General features: G+C 38.0%; 3 protein-coding genes across 5 annotated transcripts; 2 read left to right on the top strand and 1 right to left on the bottom strand.

Annotated features, from left to right (window-relative positions):
• Positions 1 to 696: 696 nt before the first annotated feature.
• LOC102700145 (general transcription factor IIF subunit 2-like) lies at positions 697 to 4,803 on the bottom strand. The gene is made up of 6 exons (XM_006654563.3): positions 4,497 to 4,803; positions 2,547 to 2,655; positions 1,811 to 1,941; positions 1,650 to 1,724; positions 1,232 to 1,381; positions 697 to 1,108 (listed from the first exon to the last, which is right to left on the bottom strand). The coding sequence occupies exons 1-6, from the start codon at positions 4,692 to 4,694 to the stop codon at positions 989 to 991; spliced, it is 783 nt and encodes a 260-aa protein (XP_006654626.1). The 5' UTR covers positions 4,695 to 4,803; the 3' UTR covers positions 697 to 988.
• Positions 4,804 to 7,496: 2,693 nt separating this feature from the next.
• Positions 7,497 to 12,865, top strand: LOC102699686 (single-stranded DNA-binding protein, mitochondrial-like). 3 transcript variants are annotated; one of them, XM_040523787.1, is made up of 10 exons: positions 7,497 to 7,574; positions 8,604 to 8,843; positions 9,056 to 9,152; positions 9,455 to 9,531; positions 9,637 to 9,800; positions 9,886 to 10,094; positions 10,222 to 10,322; positions 10,573 to 10,632; positions 10,808 to 10,865; positions 12,329 to 12,865. In XM_040523787.1, exons 3-9 carry the CDS (start codon positions 9,142 to 9,144, stop codon positions 10,822 to 10,824), a joined length of 639 nt encoding a protein of 212 aa, XP_040379721.1. In that variant the 5' UTR covers positions 7,497 to 7,574; positions 8,604 to 8,843; positions 9,056 to 9,141; the 3' UTR covers positions 10,825 to 10,865; positions 12,329 to 12,865. The 3 variants fall into 3 exon arrangements, with proteins under 3 accessions (XP_040379721.1, XP_040379722.1, XP_040379723.1); XM_040523788.1 differs by having other exon boundaries at positions 9,009 to 9,152; XM_040523789.1 differs by lacking the exon at positions 9,056 to 9,152.
• A 1,780-nt stretch (positions 12,866 to 14,645) lies between these two features.
• LOC102699405 (signal recognition particle 54 kDa protein 2-like) lies at positions 14,646 to 18,120 on the top strand. The gene is made up of 9 exons (XM_006654560.3): positions 14,646 to 14,968; positions 15,076 to 15,175; positions 15,852 to 16,005; positions 16,086 to 16,236; positions 16,318 to 16,466; positions 16,877 to 16,977; positions 17,060 to 17,217; positions 17,342 to 17,456; positions 17,537 to 18,120. Exons 1-9 carry the CDS (start codon positions 14,738 to 14,740, stop codon positions 17,815 to 17,817), a joined length of 1,440 nt encoding a protein of 479 aa, XP_006654623.2. The 5' UTR covers positions 14,646 to 14,737; the 3' UTR covers positions 17,818 to 18,120.
• Positions 18,121 to 19,094: the final 974 nt, after the last annotated feature.

Here is a 19,094-nt window from a genome sequence, read left to right as displayed (position 1 = left end):
CTAATCCATATAATAGTTAACTACAAAACATCGATAGATGGTCCCACATATCATATATATATTTTGTCTTAAAGCCCATATACAACTGGCTATAATAGCTCACCTATCTTTTCTTTCCTTTTATTTCTTTAAAACATACTTATAACTGCTTGCTATTGGAGCGTCATGGTTCACCTGTTGTTGGTTTGGTTTGGTCCCGCCACCGTGAGATTGCATTGCAGGTCGCAGCATAAAAAAAATGCTTTCCGGTTAACCACCACCAGTCCACCCCCTCCGCTCCCACCGCCTGCACCGGGTGATGTACTACTTCCGTATTAAAATTGAGTCAATTTTTATTATTTGTCTGTACAACCGTCGTATTTTTATATAACGTCGTTAATTTTACTTTTATATAACATCATTAATTTTTAGCTTCACGTTTGATCTTTTGTCTTATTTAAAATATCATGTAATTATTAATTATTTTATTATAATATGATTTATTATTATAGGAGCTTTAAGTATGCTTTATAATTTTGCATATTTAAATATAAATTTTGAATAACACCAACGGTCAAATATAGATTCAAAAGCCAACAGTGTGATATAAAAAAATATGGAGGGAGAATTAAAATAAATTTATTTTTAGAGTAATTATTGCTTGAAGTTTGTGAAATCAAGAAATAAATATACTGAGAATAGATCAAATAAGGGATAATTGTATTGTGATTTAAAAAACTGAGGATATTTTGCTGTGAAAATGTAAAGGACTGCTGTGAGTCCCACAAGGCACAAGGAACAATATTTAACCTGGACATATTTCCAAATTTTCTTTTTCGCTAATAAATGTATCATACTATCCTTATAATTATCCATCTATGCCTCTAGGAATTTAGCAGCAAAATTAGTGTTACTGAGATATCTGACGTTTTCACAACTAAACGCTCATCACTTCAGGGTCAACAGGTTTAGTATCTTGGTTATCCGAAAGCAGTTAAATCTAGCATATTCAAGGAGCATCAGTGTCCTCTGTAGATTTCTTGTACTCAGGCTTCAGCTCATGCGTCCCCTGGTTTGGTCCTCGTTTGTTGTAAAAACAAAGATCGTTCAGTATCTCCTTCAGGAATTGCTGCATAAAACAAAGGACAAACAATCCCAAAGAGACCATTGAGAGAATAGCATATAAAATATTTGTGGGTGCAACCTATTATCTTAGCCAAATAAAGGAACACCAAATAAATCAAGTATATACCTCCGGCTGGTCAGTTTCTTGCACCAGGGCCTTCAACGCCCAGTTGGGCTGCCTTTCAAAAAGCTTGAATATAATATTTTCCAGTTCCCTGCGATCCCGACGTATTCTTTTTGCATCAGATGGTTTGGTTGGTGTTTGCTTCTTCTTCTCCTGGAAGAGAACACAATTAAATATGTTATGAAAAGTTTTAACTGACAGTGAGTATATACCGATAGAACAAGATGAAGAGGACGACCGCATGATTGCTCAACATGGTAAATAACGAAAACGGAGAGGACATCTTCTAGTACTCTAACAGACTGTATTAACTCAAAATAAAACTCATCACAGATTAGACACCTAGAATTAATAAGAAAGGTTTATCTATGCCATTAATGGTAACAGAACAGTGTATCTTGAATTTGGAAAATGGAAGTACCTTCGAACCAGAAGGTATGAGACCAACTCTCCCAGGCAATGGTATCAGGTTCATTCTGTGATCCTCCTCAAGCACCTTCAAATAGGGTACACAAGCAATCAAGCACAAATTAGAATGCTTTATAATCATGGTAATGTAAGACAGCCATTAAAGCATTGCACCTTCACTTTTCTAGTTTTGACCATGTACTTTTGTGTCCTTTCACGGCATAGCTTCCCATAGTTCACCAAATTATCACTGTGAGGCTTCATGTCAAATTTATGCTCGACTTTTCCTTCACATGATAGCTTCCCTGCAGCAGATAAGTCATATTTGGGTGATAGCCAAAACTAATAGATGTTATTGAAACTTGAAAGATCCCCAACATATTAGTAATAAAAAAACACAAGTTGCTGGTAAACAGTAAGGGTAACTTCCTGGCTAGTTAAAGCAGTAACCTGCCAATGACCTGTCTTGAAAAATTAAATCAATCTGGAAACCATTTACTTTGACAAATAACTCATGACACTATTTTCCTATTTATTGAAGTAACTTTGCCAAAAGATGCATCCATGTGAAGAAATTAAATGAAGGTCACTTAGCACAAATGTTAAATAAAAGGCTGCTAAAGCACAAACAATTTTAGGAAATACTGATCTTACAATAACCTAGTCACCTACTCATCCCATAGCCTGGTTCATACTTCATAGTACAAAGCATGCACTCAAACTTGTGGGAACCCCCCAAAGTAGTATCAGTAAATGTCTAAACTCAGAATATACATGTAAAACCAAGTATTAATGGATTCCCACCATAAAGGGGCAAGTAAAAACCATGTCTTTCAGGAGTGACATATACGGAGCATGAGGCATGAATGAAAGAAGTATAAAGTTAACGAGCCAAGAATTGGACTGCTACCTTGATTAGACTCAGAGATAACACACATTGGTACAAAATCCTTGGACATATTCAAGGAGTAACTCTTTGGTGTATTGCCAGTGTTATTTTGAGCCATCTCCATCTTGAACTGTCATTCCAATAGCATATAATGTAAAGATGGATGATGTAACTAATGTGCCGCAAGCAAGAAACATCAAGTACAAAACAAGCACAGATTGGCAATGATTATCAAATAGAGCAAAGCAGTATACATCCAGCTTAATTAAACATCTGGGTCTTTAATGAACCTGATCTAGTCTTTATTGATATGCATGTGCTTCATATATGAGGGCATTGTGACCACTGTCAGAACTAGAAAATCAGCTTAAAATGTTTGCCATTCAACCAATCATACTATCCCATACTGTGGTCAATACTCCATGTTCTATTGTAATACTACTGCCAGATCTTTATAAAACTTAATACACTAAGAAAATCTAACAAATGCCATTGACAAACACTTAATTCTCGGAAATGCCATCAACGAGTGTGAGTTCTGCAAAATGCCATCATACAAACGAATTTGTCTGAGAAATGCCATCGCCGTTAGGGTTCCGTCAACTTTATCCGTTAAGTGCTATAGTATGAACAGTGTATTTAACGGCAAAAAACGGACAGAAACCTAACGGCAATGGCATTTCTCAGACAAATTCGTTTGTACGATGACATTTCTTAGAACTCGCATTCGTTATGGCATTTCTTAGACTTAGACATTTGTCAATGGCATTTTTTAGATTTTCTCAAAAAGTAAATGATTTGGATTCGCCTGAGCATTCATGCTGCCAAATACAGAAAAGAGCTTCTTGTAGTAAAGCTGAACCGTAAAATCCTGGTAGAAACTGCCCTCGCAATCATCCAATTAACCAATCAATCTACTAACTGAGGTCATATGATTGATATCATATGATACAAATAATTCAATCATATGAATCATGACATACTTAGAAGATCGGCTGGCTAAAAGTTTCTTACTAAAGGTGTTATCAATTGTGAGGGTGGTGGCTACAAAGATTTTGCAGTTCAACTCACAGCTGCAAAAGGTTCTTCTCTGTATCTGATGGACATGCCATAAATGTATAGGAACCTAATATGCCTACTACAAGATCATTTGGTGCTAAGTTTTATAAAGATCAGGGAGAACTAATACAGTGGAATATCATATTACCTACTACCTCTGTTCTAAGCATATCTGCGTATGTCCAGATTCATTTCAAGAAACACACAGAAATGCTTATATTTTGGAAAGGTTCGAGTATAATCCATGAGGGCGTTGGCAATTTCCCTTGTGGGTAATGGATAGAGAACATCTTAATCCAAAGCCCAAGAATGGCAATCAGAGCAAAAGTAGCTTAAAAAGGCTAATTTAAATAGGTCGGGGGTGCATAGATGAGTATTGGCAAGCAAAACACATACTCATTATAGACCATAGCACCCCCATTCAAACATTTAAACACGTCATCAAACATAACTATCATTCTAGCTGCCATGGATAAAATTTTGAAGTCTAATATAGTTAAAAAAAACAGATAATTCAGATGGATGTGAAATGAAGAAAAACTCATTCACTTGCGGTAACTACATAGAGGATCGTACATGTGTGCGTTAAGAGAGTATATAAGATTGAAAGGCTGAGTTGTAACCGTACCACGTGAATGTTTTTTCTTTGGTCATGACATTAACAAAATATTTTTACAAAAACATTTCGCTCAGTATGAATTGCGATTGGTACGTAATTTGTTCCATCTTGCCCAGGCATAACGCATCAAATATGCATTTGAGGTCATACTACTACAGAGTGTCGTCAGTTTGGCTGAATCGAGTGTACCCATCAAATCCGCAGTTCCGCACCAAATACTACGAGCACGGAGGGAACAGCGGGTGCTGCGCGGCGGGAGGGAGAGTGGGGAGCGGGGAGCATGGAAGGCTTGCCTGGAGCGAGTTCTCCTCGGACTTGAGGGGGTCGAGGGAGAGGACGACCTTGGCGACGACGGGGTTAGGGTTGGCGCCGGCCGCGTCGGAGGAGGATACGGCGGCCTGCCAGGCGCGCGAGACGACAGGGGGGCACTTCATCAGCCACACTGAGCGCTCGGCCCGCGCCGTCTCAAGGTACTTGCCCTCCTCGCCCATCCCAACCCCGCCGCCCTCGCCGGTGGCTCCTCGCTCGCGCCGGCGATTTTGGTGGCGGCGGTTTGCGGTGGCGGCAGCGCTAGGGCACGGAGCGGCGAGCGATCTGACTAGCGACGGAGCGAGCAGGTGAGGCCGTGAGGCCCTGTCTAGGACAACCTGTTAGTTCTCAAAACTTTTCCAAAAAGCATTCCATCAAATTTTTATCACCTAAATAAAACATTAAATATAAATAAAAAATAAAACTAATTAATGAGATAATTTTTTAAGCCTAATTAGTGTATGATTAGTTATAAGTGGTACAGAAACAACATGTGCTAATAACGGATTAATTAGACTCAAAAGATTCATCTCGCGATTTTCAGACGAAATCTGAAATTTGTTTTGTAATTGGACTAGTTTAATCCTTCAAATATGTGACCATACACGCTGATGTGGCACTTTTTCCAAATATTTTTGAGAATTGAACGGGGCCTTAGTAACTAAAAAGTTTGCTAAAAACATCACATCAAATTTTTAGATAAAAAATAGAGCATTAAATATATATAAACATTAAAACTAAGTACACAGTTATGTGAAAAAGGGTAGGACGAATCTTTTGAGCCTAATTAGTACGTGATTAGCCATAAGCGCTACAGTAATCATCATGTGCTAATGACGGATTAATTAGGCTCAAAAGATTCGTCTCGCAGTTTTTCGGCGGAATCTGTAATTTGTTTTTTAATCAGACTACGTTTAATACTTTAAATAATTAAATATGTGTTTGTATGTCTGATGTGATTTTTTAAAAAAAAGATACAAACTAAACGGGCCTGAACGGACGGACAAGCGGACGGCGTGACTTGCACTTGTATAAAGGTAATTTTAATAAAAGCTACTGCCTCTATTTTATTTTATGTTGTAAGATTTTTTAGTTTTATCTAAATTCATCGATGAATGAATGACTATAAGTTATATATATGTCTAGATTTATTAGCAAAATTATAAAGTCTTACGTTATAAAACGGATGGAGTACTTTGTACCAACATATTTTGCATCCAATATAAACATCATATTTATTCTTATAATAAATAAAACTTTATTGGCATTTAAATATATCAAATGAACAAAACAATTGTGTTATTCTAAAATAATATGTAATTCAAAGTCTATTCTTTTTATGAGTTTAAAAACATATTTCATTATGTCTTATTATCTATACTACTTTAAATATCTAGCAGTAATGACCATGAATCTGTCACATCATTGTTTTCTATAGTTCTTTTATAAATTAGCTTATGGTATTTTCTGAAATTGTGGAATAGTTTATATTTAGCTCAAACAAGTGATATTAGTATTAGCTGATAAAAAAATCCTTTAACATTTTGTAATACTTTCCCAGCAAAACATGAGTATTTTGCTAGTATTACATTATAAGATATTTACTAAGTGATCATATAATTCATAGCAAATATTTATCTCACGAGTTTTTTTCAATTTAAAATATATTTAAAAGTTTTTAATAAAGCTAAATTGCTAATGATATTTCTATTGATTGTGTTTTCCGTTCACTAATATTATGAGGTGAAAGTATCTTTTAATATATTTTTAAAAAAATACTATCTACTGATTATTTGATAGAGTAGGTAACTTACTTATTTCAAAAAATATGATGCTACCAAAAACATCTATAGAACCTTAGATACCCATTATGATTTAGCAGAGATTTTTCTTTAATGTTGTTGTTAGTGATTTGAGTATTTAGACATCTAACAACGGTGCTTAGAGTCATGGGCTCTCGTCGTTTCGCTTTTTAGAGGAATAAGCGAAAACGCGTTTTTGCAAACGAAAAATAATTTGCAGATAAAACTTTTATATACGTGTCCATAACGACTCAAAAGCGAAATGTGTAAACAAACCATAATGAAAAACCATAAAATTAAATCCAAAATCAAATTCTAAAATTCAAAATTTGGGTAATAAGCAGTTGTATCTGCGAAACGATGGAGCCCATAATTGGTCGTATGATTAGTACAAATTGTGTCATACTGTTGAGCACGAATTTCATTGTGTAACAGTGTTTTTGTTTCAACTTGTGCTACTACGCATGCCACATTATGATTGACGTTCGATTTTAAAGGTACACAATAAATTTATGATTAAAAAATTATATATTTATCTTCATTTAATATATAAAACTGTTTGTCTTATTTCTAACCGGAAATATAATTTTTAACATGAAAACCCTATAATTAGAATAATTAGAATGATAATTTCTAATTTACAAATTCTCTGGTATATGAGAAGTCCGCATAAAAAGAGATGAAGTATGTCTGGCTTGTTCGATTTTATGAAGATGATTTTAGCCATTAAATTCTAAAAGTAATAATTAAAAGAGATATAATAAGTAAAAACAGGTGGTACATTATAAGACGAACAATAGGTTAGATAATAAACCTCAATCAACTCGGGAGTGCCCAAAGAAAAAAAATTCAAATATCTAGTTCACGAGGAGAGGATTTCACTTATATCATTAAAAAAAATTAAAAAAAATTGATGGTTACCTATGTGCGAAAAAAATTTATAGAACACAAACCTTTTTGGGTGCTATTACGTCCGCATTCAAATATACGGACTCCCGTATGAAGTCCTAGTACTGCCTGGCTTCCCCGTGCGCCGAATCCTCCCCTCGTGCGCTGCCTCTCACCGAAACCCTAGCCGCCGGCGCCGCCGGAGCGCCCAGATCCGGCGGCCCCCCGCCTCGCCCGTGCGGCCACCCGGCGCGCGCGTGCGGACACCGGCGGGCCGGCGCGCCCGTTCGGCCAGCCGGCGCCCAGGCCGGCCAGCCCGTTCGGCCGTGCGCCCAGGCCGCCGCCCCCTTGCGCCCAAGCTCCTCCTCTCGGGTATCCACAACAATTCTCCCTTTCGCATCGCCCTTGCAAATCTGACAAAACCACAACAGTGTGATGAGCCATTTTGTTTATCAGCTAAGGACGAATCGAGAATGATGGATAGGCACTGTTCTTCAGTTAACAATACATACGCTTTCTAGCCAATGCCGCTTATGTGATCGATGAAGGGCATGTTTGTTTCCTCTTGACTTTTTTAGTCCCTGTTACATCGAATGTTTAGACACTAATTAGAAGTATTAAATATAGATTATTAATAAAACCCACCTTATACTTTGGATTATTTCGCAAGATGAATCTATTGAGCCTAATTAGTCTAGGATTAGCGAATGTGGTGCTACAGTAAACATTTGCTAATCATGGCTTAATTAGGTTTAAAAAATTTGTCTAATGAAATAACATTTATTTTTGCAATTAGTTTTGTTATCAGTTTATATTTAATACTCCTAATTAACGTCCAAACATCCGATGTGACATGAGACTAAAAAAAGTCCCTAGATCCAAATAGCCACGAAGTTGAATGAAGTTGAGATCACGTGGCAGCTTCGAGAACACATGCATCAAATCTGCAGCAATCAATCAATCCATCCATTCAGTCGAGGCCAATCAAGAACAGCAATAATTTTCAGGAAAAATGCATGTGACTGAATTGAATTTGATTCAACTTCTAACGAATGTGAATTTTTTGGATTTATTTACGAATTTTCCTGTATTTTTTACAATTTTCCGGATTTATAAGCCAATTTTCCTGAATTTTCGTGAATTTCTACGGATTTATAATTTTTATTACTTATTTCCTGATTTAAAATTAATTCTATCATTTTCCAAATTATTTTCTGATTTTCCATATTTATTTACTGTTTTAAATTTAGTTCTATCATTCATTTACTAACCAGGGCAAAATAGTCTTTTTACACTCCCATTTGACACCGTTAAGTCTCCATCCATCGAAAATGGCGTGTAGGTAAAAAAGAGTTAGGTCGATGGCATACAGGTGCTTACAAACTTTTTTATGGCGCACAGGTAACCATCAACGCATAGGAGTAAAAGACTCTCGCGAGGGAGGCTGCGCGCGGGCGACGCTCATTATTTCTCTCTCTCTTGCACGCTCCCTCCCCCCTCTCCCGATCAGCGCTCGAGCAGTGGCGCGACCTCCCATCTGCAAGCAGCAGCAGGGCGTGCCGGGATCTTTTCCCCGTTCCATTTCTCCCATCGGCCAGCTACAACTCGTCCTTACATCCTCCGTCATCATCGGTCGCCAATGTAAGGAAACCCGAAACCTAGCTATCAATTTTCTTTAGTATGTCATGACGTAATAGATATGATCAAGAATTAATTTGTGATGTAGGAAAGTAATTTCTGATGAGATGATTTGTTCAAGAGTATGACATGGCGACGTTTTTTTTTCTGGAATTTGCATTGACCTAGGTTCTCTTCTGGATCTGGCTAATAACAGTTTTTTTTGTTCCCAAAAGTTTGGGGGTTTCAACTGAATTCACATGTCCCACATTAGATACGCCCCTGGCGCCTGAAGCCCTGATCCCTGAATGGCCAGTGTGGGATGCTTGCAAGGTGTTTGTTCAAATGTCTCAGAAGTATATCTTCCATCATTTGCGTATTTGATCCATGCAAACTTTAGATGTTAGGTGGTATTCGTTCTTGTGTGGCTGGTTACTACTACTCCGATCCAAGCAGTGTTGCAACCTTGTAGGATGGATCGACCACCTTGCTTATGATAATAGAATTACTATCAGGAAAATGTTGAATGAAGTTGATGACTCTGATGTTTCTATTGTTTTTTAAGTTCATTAGAGGAATAGGCTGATAACTTTATGATTTTAATATTTAACCTTTTTTCCCTTCAATGTGTGTAGATTTACCATGAGTGCTCTCAACACTGGATTGCTGAAAGGCTTGAGGAGGGTCTTAGAACAGCAAAGAAAACCAATTGGTGGGTTATTTTTCATTGTTGTCTTAATGTTCCACTTGGTTTTTGTTATTGTTAGTCTCAGATTTTTACTGAGGATTAAGTTTGATTAAATATTTGTCTCTGTAGATTTTTGCAGAAAATCACAAGCTTGGAGTTCTACTGTTTCCTTTTCTGATCTTGATGAGAAGAATGACATAGGAGATGATGGTGATTATACAGATTCAAGGCGAGAATTAGAACCTCAAAGCGTAGACCCCAAGAAGGGCTGGGGATTCCGTGGTGTTCACAGGGTATAAGTATAATATGAAAGTGATACTTGGTTTCTTGGTATTGATAAGCATATTATGATACTAATTGATTGTTTCAATTTTCTAGGCTATAATATGTGGTAAAGTTGGACAAGTGCCTGTGCAGAAAATTTTAAGGAATGGTCGTACAGTGACTGTTTTTACCATTGGAACTGGTGGCATGTTTGACCAGAGGTTAGCAGGGGATGATACTCTGCCAAAGCCAGCTCAGTGGCATCGGATAGCTGTTCATAATGACCAGCTAGGTGCTTTTGCTGTTCAGAAGTTGGTGAAGAAGTATGTGGTTTCAATGAGAAGACCCCTTTGTTTTTTCTACATACAACCATGTACAATTTCCTAGTTCTTTGTCTTGGAATTCGTTTTCACTGTGATTGGTATCATCCTTGTTCTTCCCTTATTTCAGTTCTGCAGTATATGTTGAGGGTGATATTGAAACTAGAGTCTACAATGACAACATTAATGATCAAGTGAAAAATATACCAGAGATTTGTCTTCGACGTGATGGTATGTTGATCTGTCATTGCACTAAACTTTGTGGCAGTAATATTTTATAGCAAGAATATACCACATCTGAACGATTTGCATGGGTAACTCCATAACTCTGCTAGAGAAATGGACACAGCAGCCTACTATTTTTTTTTAATTATACTGCATTTGCTTGATTTTGATACTAGCTATTTTTTACCTATTTGTTTGTTTTGATTGTCCTCATTTTTGTAATAGCTTATCTTTGGAAATATACTTATGTGTACAGGTAAGATTCGGTTGATTAAATCTGGTGAGAGTGCTGCTAGTATATCATTAGATGAGCTAAGTAAGTTCGCTGAAAACCTTAATATTCTTATTTATGAGAATCTTGCTTTACTTGTATTGGTTTAGATTATGGAACTATGCTTGGACTTACGGTGACTGTTTTTACCATTGGAGATGCCCTGTGTTTTAGATTTTAGTATTTACCATTTACTGGTAACAAAAACCTTCATATGCAGGAGAGGGCTTGTTCTAGTTACTTTGAAGGATCTCAGCACAAGCAGGCCAGCGGTACAGGTATGTTTCAATACTTCCGTTGATTATTTTAACAGTATTAGGATTTTGACTTCTGAATATACCTCTGCACCCTGCTGGCAGCAGGTCCTATGTTTTCAACCATTTTAGCATAAGCATGCAGAGTTTTTATTAATTTTATCTATAAAAAAACCTTCAATTTTCAATTAAGCATATCCCTATCTGTTAATACATATCTGTCACTGATCTGTGCATCGGTCTATTTTTTCAGTAGAAGGTGCTATTTTGAAGTACCTTTACCAGGCTCATTTGTTCATAATTTCCCCCTAGCCTGGTATTTTTAGTTGTATCGCATCTTCATCTTGACAAAACATGTTCTTACAATTTCAGCTTGTCACACAAGGGATGATTGCAATTTTTTTTAAATGTCATAGATTCATGGACCCTGTCAATGAATTAGATGAGAAACAAACCACTGAGTAAATACTCTAGAGCTGTGAAGAAACGCAGTACAAGCTATAGTATGCTGTCATAAAAGCTATAATATCTATTGTCAACGAAGTTTCCTGACATTCATGCAGAAATGCGGTAATCTTGAAACTTGTTCATATGATATGACCAAATTGTATTTACACTTGACATGCTGCCAGCGAATATGAAAGGTAATACTAGTAAATTAACTGTTGAGTAGGTTGAGCGAAACGTTACATTGGTAGCACCTGTATCTAAAAACACCATTGTTGATGTTTTTCACTTTGAAACCTTGTCAGTTGTCACCAACTTAGGATGGGTGTCCTTTTGACGTTATTGCAACCTTACCCTTTGACCTCTTTCTGAGCATCTCCTTCATGCCATCCACCACGCTGATCACTGGGCTTGACAGTGTCACAGTGCCATCATGCAGAATGCCATATGTCCTTTCATAGCATCCTCAATGCCATCCTGTTCTCTTCTGTCTTTAATGAGCTCATCCCCTACCGCCTCTGAGCATATAGACCACAAAGCCATTTCCCTCCAAAGTTTGCCTGATGGATGACAAATAAACAGACTATAAGATCCAAATAAAAATGCAAAAAAAGTTATCCACAAATCTAAAAGCTGTATATGTGACCACACATGGTTAATTAGCCATCTACACATGCAAAGAATGCTTCTTCTTTTTTTTCTAAAAAAAACTCACAAATAGCACAAGCATATGATTGTGGAGCACACCATTGTACTAGCTTCGCTTTTCACAGTACTAAAAATTCAATGATTTTGTTCTTATAAGTCCTTACATGATGATGCCTTTAAAGATCGTTGGGGTGCGTAATAGCTTAGATATATACTAGAAAGTCAGATGCCTGGTTTCATACACTTGATAAATGGACCTGACCCCAACAACTTAGCTTAGGTTGATTGCTGAAACGTCGTGCTCCTGATTTTAATCGCATCACCTTCATTGAATCACTGTGCATATATACTTTGCCGGGAAAGTCATAACCCGTTTTTCTGTGCACTATCAGGCTCAGAAGAGAAAAGGGGATGCGTGCGGCTTCAACGATGATGCAGAAAACGGCGATGCTGCTTCGCCGAAGCGTTAAATTTGCTGTCGCAGGCATGTGAACCTTGTCCTGGCTGTCCTTCCAGTCGTATTTTCATTATCAACATCTTTTAGTATAATCTTGATTAACAACTTAGCGCCCAAATTCACTATGGTGTATGTGGTGAGCATATTGCATCGGTAGCCGCACTTCTTATCACGACAACACGGTGATGCAATGATAAATTATCGTCGATTTTGTACACGGCTTAGAGCCAGACTGCTACTGTTGTCGCAACTCGCAAATGCAGCGTTTTTTTTTTTCTGTCGGGTCGTGAGATTGCTGAATCTCCACATGTTACAAGTCTTTCAGATCCGTTGATCGTAACATGATGGGTCAACAGCAGCATAGCCCATGCATTGCAGCGAGCCATTTTCCTTTTCTAGTTACTTGATCCTTTTTGTTTAATGTTAAAAATTTAAATTTTATCTTATGTTTAGCGAAAAGATGTAGCATGATTAACCACTGTCTGCCTGTCTGTCTTTACGTGTGCAACGTACATGTACACGCCCGGCGTACGGGGACCTGGGCCGCGTCTTAGTCTCTTTTTTCCGTGCGCACATTTCTTAAACAGCTAAACATCTATTTTTTTAAAAAAAATTTATAGAAATATTGTTTTAAAAATCATATTAATTTATTTTATATATTTTTAATAATTAATAACTAATTAATTATATATTAATTTATTACTAAGTTTTCGCCGTATAACTAACCAACGCTCCCACAACGCGGCCTAGGACGTCCAGCTCGGCCGGTACGCATCGGTCGTCCGTGCAAGATGCGCGTCTCCTCCCGCGGTTTCGCTCGGGTGCAGTGCAGTGCAGCTTTTCAAGTCCTCCACAACGCGAACCGCGAGATGCCGAGGAGGCAGCCACGGCCATTGGCGCGCCAGCCCGCGGGCGCCAGAAAAGGCCGGCGTCGCGAGCACGACCGATGCGTCATGCCTCCCGCTGACAGTCTACTCGGCCGTGACACGGTCGTCTTATCTTTTTCTTTTGTTTACAGGTTAAAATTTAAATTTTTAACTTTAAATTTAAAATTGATTACGAAGTGTTTTCTTTATCAAGGTTTGTTTTTTCGGTCTTAGTTTTTTTATGAAAAAAAGTCAAACAACGTATTTATATAACCTAAGCTAACGGTTAAATATTTAAATTTAAACTTACAAATATAAAAAAAATAAAAAGATTTGGGTGCTGGTCTTCGCATATCCTTCAAGCCAGGTCGTTCTCGAGCACTCTCTTCCTGATCTTTAGGTCACGTCGGTCGGGGGCGTTGCTCCAAATTGAGAGCGGACGATTTTGTCTCACTTGAGGCCTAAAATTAATTTCTAAAATTGAATTTAGCAATTGTGCTACAAAACATATCTCCAACAGAATACCAAATATATTTATAATATTTACACATGCCTAAAATTAGCTCACATGTATCATGAATTTGAGGCAAAAATATGTGTTTCTAATACAAGTTATTCACTTTTTATATTTCTGTGGAGTAGTATGTAATTTTGATGTCCAATATTTTTTAATGAACCCAATACAAACTTTTAAAAAGTAAAATATTAGCCTTCTCTTGGAGATGCTCTTTGGTTTCTAATTTTTTTCCTAAAAACATCACATCAAATCTTTGGACTCCTAAATAGAGCATTAAATATAGATGAAAAAGAAAAGTAATTGTATAGTTAGGGTAAATCGTGAGATGAATTAATCTTTTGAGTCTAATTAGTTTATGATTAGTCATAAATAGTACAGTAACTCACCAGTGCTAATTCGATTTTTTATTCATGTCAAAAACTCATTTTGACGTCCGATCAAACATCAGACGGCGTTACACTTAAAAAATTTTATTTTACGAACTAAACGGTGACGGGAGGGAGCAGGCCGGATTCCGCGTAACCACACCCAGAAAGTGAAACACGTTGGTATGTAGTACTGGTTGACTTAATATTTGGTATGTAGTACTTTGGTATGTACTGGTTGAAGTAATAATCTATGGGTTTAAATGGTTAAATCTTTATAAGAGTATAAATTTTAAGTTGGGTTATTTAATAGGCTAAATACTCTGCTCAGGCTAAGTTCTCAATTTTTCTTAAAATAAAATAACTACATATGTCCAACCGATACGGGTAAAAATATATTACCCTGAAAAAATAAAAAAGGAAATTCGTACTTTTGTTACGTAACGGGCCAGGATACTGTATGCAAGCCGATCTCTATATCTATCCCATGGATCACGGGGAGGAGAAACCCTCGGTCGCCGGTTGAAACACAGCACGGGCTGCACGGCGCGACCACGAACGCCGGGAGGAAGGGGAACGTCGCCGCCGCTGCCGAGATGGTGCTGTCGCAGCTGGGCGGGAGCATCTCCCGCGCGCTGGCGCAGATGGCGAACGCCACGGTGGTCGACGACCGGGCGCTCACCGAGTGCCTCAACGAGATCACCCGCGCGCTGGTGCGGTCCGACGTGCAGATCGGGGCGGTCTGCGCCATGACGTCCAGCGTCAGGAGGGCCGTCAACCTCGAGGCCCTCGCCGCCGGCACCAACAAGCGCCGCATCATACAGCAGGTCACTCCCGCCGCCGCGCCGCGCGCCGCGCTCCTCTCTCGAGCTCGACCTGACGACGCGGTAATTTTACTGATGCTGTCTGTCTGCGTTGCTGGCTCGTCCTGCAGGCCGTCTTCGCGGAGCTCTGCAACATGCTGGATCCGGGGAAGCCGTCGTTCGCCCCCACCAAGGGGAAGCCCAACGTGGTCATGTTCGTCGGCTTGCAAGGTGAATTGAACTCTCCGCCTCGACGTACTGCTTGTCGACCCGTTTAACATAGGTTTAGTACTAAACCAATCACTTTATCTAGGTGTAGTGTCAAACCTTAGATCGGTTTCTTTACCGGTATACTGGTAGCTGATTTCAAGCGTGTTGTGATTTGTGAATGTGTGAAGGTTAGCTGATGTTTGTGACTCCTCTGGTTGAATTAATTCTGCTGAAATCAAACCTTCATTGACTGATATTATGCCAAGGTTTTGCTTCTAATGATTAGTTTTCTCGGTGTTGGAGATGTATTTATAGGCCACAAGACATTCTCTCTCTCTCTCTCTCTTTTTTTGCCGGGAAGGCCGAAAGGGCGACCATCCAAATCTGCATCTCAATCTATTTTTTCTTGTGCATTAGTTCAATAGTTCATGAAGATAACAACAAAACTTCAGATTCTAGTATTACATCGAAGCGAATTCTCATTTATGTTCATAGGAAGATTCTAGTATTACGTCCAAGGAAATTCGCATATATGTTCACATGTAGAGGTAGATATCACATCTCAGGCTTGATCAGTCATTTCAGAAACTAGTTGTAGGTCCCATTGTCTAAAGTTTGTGTATTGTCTGTCGCTTTCTTGGGGTTGCAATATAAATTTAATGCCCGGTGTTCACTTCACAACGTTATGTTTCTGTAGGTTCTGGGAAAACCACCACCTGTACCAAGTATGCCCGTTATCACCAGGGGAAGGGCTTTAAACCTTCATTGGTTTGTGCTGATACATTCAGAGCTGGTGCTTTTGATCAGTTAAAGCAGAATGCTACAAAGGCCAAGATTCCCTACTATGGAAGGTTTGCTACACCTTTATTACATATTAGTATCTAAATTACTTCGCTAAATTTGACATTAAATAAAACTGTTGCCATTGCAGCTACATGGAATCGGACCCTGTGAAAATTGCTGTTGAGGGTGTGGAGAGGTTCAGGAAAGAAAATTCTGATCTCATCATTGTTGATACTAGCGGGCGCCACAAGCAAGAGGCTGCACTCATTGAAGAAATGCGTCAAGTTGCAGAAGCGACGGTATTTACAATGGCACAAGCCCACAAAGACATTCAATTATGGTCTACTGTTATTGAGAATTTAACTTGCGTTTCTGTGCAGAAACCAGACCTTGTGATATTTGTGATGGATGGTAGCATTGGCCAGGCAGCGTTTGATCAGGCACAAGCATTTAAACAGAGTGCTTCTGTTGGTGCTGTGATTGTTACAAAATTGGATGGTCATGCGAAAGGAGGCGGTGCACTTAGCGCGTTAGTATCACTATACTTTCCTACATAAATCTCCTCCTGCTATTTCCTTTTATAATACTGTTTGTGCCAAATATAATTTTCCAAATTGCCTTAGCCGGCCACTCTAAGTCACTTGATGTGTTTTTTTTTTTTGCCAATTTTCCTTTGTTGGCATTCTTTGAATAGTTTTCTCCCCTCCAGTGAGGATATAATCTGTGTGTAGTTGTGTTTCAATTTACCAAGTCATATGCCATCCATGCATGCTTGTTTATCAGAAAATTGCTGCTCCATCTTATGTTATTGAATACCCAGACCTTGTTTTAGGATTTGTTATCATAGAAAACAGGTGGATATCCTTGTTTTTGAGTAAATCAAGTAAATCAGTGAATGTTCTCTGAGGAGCCAGTTTTGACATCCCTTTTCTTTTCCAGGGTTGCAGCTACAAAGAGCCCTGTTATATTTATTGGAACTGGAGAACACCTTGAGGATTTTGAGGTTTTTGATGTGAGACCATTTGTTAGTCGTCTGCTAGGTTAGTAATACATATTTGGTAAATAATAAATATATAACATTTTGCTATCTATCCAGCTTTACATAATTTCTGTGACTGTCAGGTATGGGAGACTTGTCTGGCCTGGTGAACAAGATCAAAGATGCCATGCCTGCTGATCAGCAACCTGAGTTTTTGCAGAAACTGACAGAAGGAACCTTTACTCTCAGACTATTCTACGAGCTGTTCCAGAATCTTCTTAACACGGGCCCTATTGGACAGGTAAATTTTCATTTTAGTATTTGAAACATCAAGAATGAGACATCCTCCGCCTTCAAAGCCAAAGTAACATAGGGAGATGTTTCTTATGACTTTAAATCATGCATTGCCTAATTATTTCTTGCAGATTTTATCTATGTTACCGGGATTTCGTTCTGAACTGATGCCAAAAGGACACGAGAAGGAAAGCCAAGCAAAGATTAAGCGGTACATGACAATTATGGATTCTATGACAGATGCAGGTGAGATATTATAGGTTAAACTTTGTTTGTATCGAGACCCTTTCTGCGAAACTTAGTTGGCTCTTCCCTGCATTTTTCAGAACTCGACAGCACAAACCCAAAGCTGATGAGCGCGTCACGAATTATCCGGATCGCTCGAGGATCTGGCAGGGCCGTGAAAGATGTGACGGACATGCTCGAAGAGTACAAGAAAATGGCCAAGGTGTGTAGCAAGTTTAAGACGGCGATACCGAACAAATTAGATTCTCTGAGACGAAACACCAACATGCTTAACAATGTCATCCCTGAGTCATTGTTGAAGCAGCTCGGGGGCAACAATGGGTTGCTGAATCTCATGAAGCAGGTGGGCTCAAAGACATGAACAGAATGTTTTGGGAGCATGTAGATAGGCTGTGAAAACAGTTGACTAGCATTGAGGACCTTGTTTTCGATAGGACACACCGGCATGGTTCTGAAGAATCGGAACATAACTTCTGTGGGTCCGGATCATCTGCGAACAGTGCTGGGAACAATGTTGGAGTAACTTAGATACGGTATTCCTAAAGTATTGTATCTTATATGGAAACTCCGATCTAGAATTGAATCTAACTTCTCCTAGAAATGGTCATGTTTAGTTCCTAAAAACAATCACATCAAATCTTTAAACACCTAAACAAAACATGAAATATACATGAACATTAAAACTAATTATATATTTATGGGGAAATCGTGAGACGAATCTTTTGAGTCTAATTAGTACATGATTAGTCATAAGTGTTACAGTAACCAACATGTGCTAATGACGGATTAATTAGACTCAAAAGATTCGTCTCGCGGTTTCAAGCCAGAATCTGAAATTTATTTTATAATTAGACTACATTTAATACTTCAAATATATAACCGTACGTGTCATTGTGATGTCTCTCCTAAAAAATTTTCCCAACTAAACGGGACCTTACAGTTGTATGGTCGGATTCACTCTATGATGTCTCTCCAAAGGCTTCTCTACTGACAGGAATAGCTTCTGTCTTTTCATTATATATATATATATATATATATATATATATATATATATATATATATATATATATATATATATATATATATATATATATATATATATATTTTGCACAACTGTTTCTCAGAAAGTGGCATATGTAGGTCATCAAAATACAGGTATAGCTTTCTGAAATGATCGAATCATAGAATTACTGGACCTCTGTCTTTTCGCTTTGATTTTGCTTATAAACCAAAATTTAAATTTTTAACCTTAAATTTAGGATTGATGTTGGAGCTTTTAAATCGCTAAGAACACGTATAAAAGTCTAACTTCCTTTGATGCTTATGTGCGTAACTTTTATTTTGGATATACGTTTGTCTGTTTGTTTTATTCAATTTTTTACAAATATATAAAAGTATAAGTCGTATTTAACCGTTTAAGTTATTTTTAATAATAAATAAATTATAACAAAATAAAGGATAATTACATAGTCTTTTTTAATAAACATATCAAAAACCAATGACGTAAAAAATCATATATATCAATGATAGTTTGGAGCTCTTGTATCGATCTTTATTAATAATTCTGCAAAGGTATGGTTTGTCAGTGATACGTGATCCTAGGCTTCGCCGGACCCATATGTCTACCACATGACTTTA

Source organism: Oryza brachyantha, chromosome 5 (assembly GCF_000231095.2).
Source record: "Oryza brachyantha chromosome 5, ObraRS2, whole genome shotgun sequence".
Lineage (NCBI taxonomy): Eukaryota > Viridiplantae > Streptophyta > Magnoliopsida > Poales > Poaceae > Oryza > Oryza brachyantha.
Note: the sequence above shows the minus strand (reverse complement) of the source record. Positions and strands in the feature narration are given on the sequence as shown.